The sequence below is a fragment of the Nicotiana tabacum genome, chromosome 24 (assembly GCF_000715075.1).
Source record: "Nicotiana tabacum cultivar K326 chromosome 24, ASM71507v2, whole genome shotgun sequence".
Classification (NCBI taxonomy): Eukaryota; Viridiplantae; Streptophyta; class Magnoliopsida; order Solanales; family Solanaceae; genus Nicotiana; species Nicotiana tabacum.
This window is the reverse complement of record NC_134103.1, coordinates 66,253,072-66,257,897: the sequence shown is the minus strand read 5'-3', so window position 1 is coordinate 66,257,897 and position 4,826 is coordinate 66,253,072. Positions and strand designations below refer to the sequence as shown.

At 36.9% G+C, this 4,826-nt stretch overlaps 1 protein-coding gene across 1 annotated transcript; it reads right to left on the bottom strand.

Moving 5' to 3' along the window:
- Nucleotides 1-2,036: 2,036 nt before the first annotated feature.
- On the bottom strand, nt 2,037-3,985 carry LOC142178185 (uncharacterized). Its single transcript, XM_075247514.1, has 4 exons — nt 3,581-3,985; nt 3,056-3,407; nt 2,742-2,938; nt 2,037-2,543 (listed from the first exon to the last, which is right to left on the bottom strand). Exons 1-4 carry the CDS (start codon nt 3,983-3,985, stop codon nt 2,037-2,039), a joined length of 1,461 nt encoding a protein of 486 aa, XP_075103615.1.
- Nucleotides 3,986-4,826: the final 841 nt, after the last annotated feature.

Below are 4,826 nucleotides of genomic sequence, written 5' to 3'. Positions count from 1 at the left end.
TTGGTAGCCATCAGTCAGGTGGTTTTCTTTTTGCTATCCTAACTCTTAGATTAGGAATTTGGTATTTGTCCATGTTGATTAGTCTCCTTCCTGCACTAGGCAATTCATAGAAGCTGTTAAAGTGAGTAGTACCTGCAAAAGAGAACACAATGTTAGCTATAAAGTTTGCTACTGTATTTCCCTCTCTAAACACATGTTGGAATATGACATTGAAATGATTCCTTATCCCCTTAATCTTCTGCACTTCTGTCCCTATGCACCATGGTGTATACCATTCCCCTTCAATCACCTTCTTTAAAACCAATGAATCAGTCTCCATTAAGAGTGGATGGAATTTTTTTTCAATACAGTATTCCAGTCATGCCATTATTGCCTTTGCCTCAGCTACAACATTGGTGGTTATAACTAAGTCGTCTGCTCTTGTGTAAATCAAATCACCTACATCATTTCTCACACAAAAACCAAGTGAGCTATGCCCTGGATTCCCCTTTGAGATGCCACCAATGTTACTATAAACCACCTTTTTGAGGCATCTGCCATGTGACTTTTGTAGTGATCAGAATAGGTTTATATCCTTCAAATAAGTCTATCATATCAGGGCATAGCATTGATAAATTGGATAACCATGAGGACCTAACTCTTTCCAAGAAGTGAAGAGTCTTGGTAACTTCATGAATAACTCTATTAGTAGAAACTGATCCCTCATTTTTTTCACTATTCCTCCTCTTTTATAATTCCCATGTGATGACAACTGGAACTGCTTGAAACAGAGGTTTCAATTTTGGACAACACTTTGCATTCCACCAAGCCCTTATAACCTATTTTACCTGCACCATTGATATTGTAATTCATGCAGCCCCCAAAAATGTCTTCTAAACTTTGTCAGCAGTAGGACTTGTTAGGAAGATATGATTAAAAGTTTCCTCCCATGGTCTTTATAAATACCAACATCTTGAAACATAGGCATATCCTTCCCTTCTCCATAGGTCATTTGTAGGTAGTTTATGTCTCCATAACCTCCAAAGGAAAAAATAATATTTTAAATAGAAACCCTTTAATCCACATTTGTTTGAACTCTAGATTAGAGTTGTTCCTTTGCCTAAGGATCTGCCAGGCACTACTAACAGTAAACCTGCCTGAAGTAGTTCGCATCCAATGTGAAGTGTCCCAAATGTACTCAGTTCCTTCATAGTGGACATTTAGTTTGATGTGTTCTGCAATGTCTTCAGGAATACTTTGATCAATTAGCTGTTCATTCCATGCTCATATCTGCCATAGTTCTGACACCTCTTCCATTTCTTCATTTACTTGAAAATCTAGAGGTACTACATGATATAATGCACCTAATCATGTCCAGTTTTTATGCCAAATATTTGATGTTCTACTCTTCAATTCCCAAAGAATCTCATGTTCTACTTCTTCCATAACATCCATTATTTTTTTTCACACATGAGAACATGCTCTAAATTGTACAACAGTTGATAATTCTTTTTGCAGTACTTGTTCCACATGAAGTTAGACCACAAACTTTTTGTCTTCCTAAATCTCCACCAAAGTATAGCAAAAAGAGCCCTAGATACATCATATATTGATCTGAAGCCTAGTCCTCCGTCCTCTTGAGAAAGACATACTTTTTTCCATGAAGACCAATGTCTACTCCTTCCTTCCTCTTTGGTGCTCTAGAAGAATCTTGCAAAGATTTTATGTAAGTGGTCAATTATGTTGTTCGGTGGGCCAAGAACTGATAGTAGATGGAGGGGCATGCTCTGAATCACACTACTAATTAGAGTTGCTTTGCCTCCAAAAGATAGTATATTTCCTTTCCAAGAGTACAATTTAACCTTAACTTTCTTCACTAGATCATCATAGTAGTCTTTCCTTCTTCTAGAATAAAAGATAGGACATCCTAAGTAAGTAAAAGGGAATTGGCCTCTAGTAAAACCTGTGATATCTTCCACTGCCCGTGTCAATACATGTGATACATTGGCATGCATATAAAATGTGCTCTTAGCTTTGTTGATCAACTGTCCTGATACCTAGTCATATCCGCCAAGGACTGCCATGATTTTCTTCAAGGAGGGAGGATGTGCTGAGGCAAATATTATGGTGTCATCAGCATATGCCAGGTGATTTAATGGATCAGTCCACTTAGGCATACCAAATCCCTTAAATGTTGTATTGTCAAACAGTTTATTCACGCATCTAGAAAGCACCTCTACTGACAATACAAATAATGCAGGTGACAATGGATCTCCTTGCTTCACTCCTCTTGTTGATTTGAAAAAACCTGGGCTCTGCCCATTCACCAATACCGAGTACCAATTATTAGATATCAAGTTCCAGAGCATGTTGATAAAGTGTTCCGCAAATCCCATTCTCCCTAAGACATGCAACAAGTACTTCCAAAATACCCTGTCATAGGCCTTTGCCATATCTAGTTTAATAACAATATTAACTGGCTTACCTTTCATCCTTATGTCAGTGACAATTTTCTGAGTAAGAAGTATGTTTTCAAAGATGCTCCTACCCTTAAAAAATCTAGACTGATTAAGAGAGATTAGACATGGCAGTAATCTTTCTAATCTGTCAAGCACCCTGGACAATACCTTGTTGATGAAGTTACTCAGACTTATAGGTCTTAAATCTGAGAAAGTGTATATTCTTATCTTTTTAGGCAGTAGTACCAGGTTTGTGTGAGTGATTGATTATGGTAGTGATGTACCACCATAAAATTAAAGAACCATGCAAATAACATCCCAAAACTCTTGGTAAAACAATCCAATAAAGCCGTTAGGACCACTTGCACTATTGTCACTAAGTTCAAAAACAACATTCTTAACTTCTTCTAGAGTTGGGTATCGACATAGTTCTAAATTTTGGTCCATTGTAACTATAGTAAGTACAATATCCAGCAAAGAATAATCTGCAGCATCTCCTTCTGTAGTGAACTATTTCTGGAAGAACAAAACTGCAATATCAGAAATTGGTTCATGATCTTCTATCCAGTTGCCATCTCCATCCTATGTCTTTTTCAATTGTAATTTCTGCCTTTTACCATTGACATAGTTGTGGAAGAAACTAGTGTTTCTATCACCTTCAGCATACCATGCCATCCATGCTTTCTGCTTCCAGTACTGCTCCTCTAAACTTAAATATTTTTTCAGTTTCGCTTGAAGAACAAGCCTATTGTCAATCGTAGATTCCTCCTCAAACAACATTTCCTTGACCTTTACTATATCTTCCAGGATTGTCAACTGCTTTAAAATGTCACCAAATGTAACCTTGATCCATTTTGATAAATACCCCTTTACCTTTTTCAATTTATGCTTGAATAATAGGAATGGATCTCCCATGAAGTCAGCATACCAATTCTGTCTCACCAACTCCTTAAATGAAGTATGTTCTGCCTAGAAATTCAGGAATCTGAAGGGCTTTACAAAATTTTTATTGTGTTGACCACAAGACATAAATAATGGTGCATGATCTGATCCTGTTCTAATCAAATATTTTATTTCAATTGAAGGTATCAACTTCTTAAATGAAAGGTTCACTAAACTCCTGTCCAATCTCTTGAATATACATTAAACATTTGGTTTTCCATTCTACCATGTGAATGAACTCCCCTTATAGCCTTGATCAAACAGCCCACATGAGTTGATACAGAATGCAAATTCCTCATATTCAAAAGGATATATTGGTAATCCCCTATCTTCTCATCTTCATTTAAGGTTACATTAAAATATCTTCCTACTAACCAAGGTAGCTCCATATCAGTAGCCATGTAATACATATGGTCCCACAATTCCAACTTTTCCAAAGATGAATATTTTGCATACACAAAAGTCATCATAATATGTTGCCCAATGTCATGATGGAATAATTTAGCAGTCACCTGCTGATCAGTTTCAATAATCAGTTCCCATTCTATCATAGCATCAAAGAACAACCATATTTTCCCATTCAAATTTGAGAAATAAGTCTCCATATTCAATCTTCTTCTATACCTTAGAATATGCCATATTTTTTGAAAAGGCTCCAGCAGTGCAATGATAAAGAACTTGTGCTCTCCTTGCATATTGATTACCCTAGAAAAGGCCTGTTGTGTATTCACAGACCTAATGTTCCAGATCAATATCTTAAAGATCATTTATGTTATGAGGCTGCCTTTCTGGGCAAGATTCTGGGCAAGAATCTTTGTTCTGAGTCTGCCTCTTTGTCTTTTTTCCACCCTTTGAACTAGTTCTAGGAGATAGGTCAGCTTCCCTTGTCACTTGCTTGAAATTCCTAGCTCTTGACTCATCGTCTCCTTCTTGTTCTAGTTGTTGTTGTTCCATCAAAGCCAGCTCTATAGGTGAAATGTTACATGTTACTAAGTCATGTAATATTTCCAAAGGTGTCTTCAATGGTATGTTGATCTGCAATGGTGATGGCTGCCCAGTTTCAGAAGCACAAACTACAGGACTGGCTTCCATAATATATATTGTTCTTGGTACAATTTGTCAATATGAATAATCAGAATCCAGGTTATTAGTCTCCACCATAACCATAGCATTCACCATTACAAGAAGTCTGATGCATCCTCCTGAATTGCAAAGCATAGATAGATTCTAGACAGGGTTTTGCTATAGTCATTGATTGTGAAATCATTGTTCCATTATTATTAGTGGCTTTGTACCCAGTTATCTGAAGATGTGATTGCTCAAAAACACCTTAGGACCCTACGTTAGAATCTCCAACTTGATACCCATCTACAAATTCCACCAAAGCACCTTCAAAAGTAGTGAAAACCTGCCTAGTTTGTGTAGAAGAGAGTGTCCCATTGTCTT

Bases quoted from the DNA above. Each gene is read 5' to 3' on its own strand.
- LOC142178185 (XM_075247514.1), bottom strand. From the start codon at position 3,985: ATGGAGACTTATTTCTCAAATTTGAATGGGAAAATATGGTTGTTCTTT. The intron at 2,939-3,055 runs GTAAAAGGCAGA...AGTTCACTACAG, and splicing joins CTTCCACAACTATGTCAATG to AAGGAGATGCTGCAGATTAT. The intron at 2,544-2,741 runs GTTCTTTAATTT...TCTCTTAATCAG, and splicing joins TTTGGGATGTTATTTGCATG to TCTAGATTTTTTAAGGGTAG.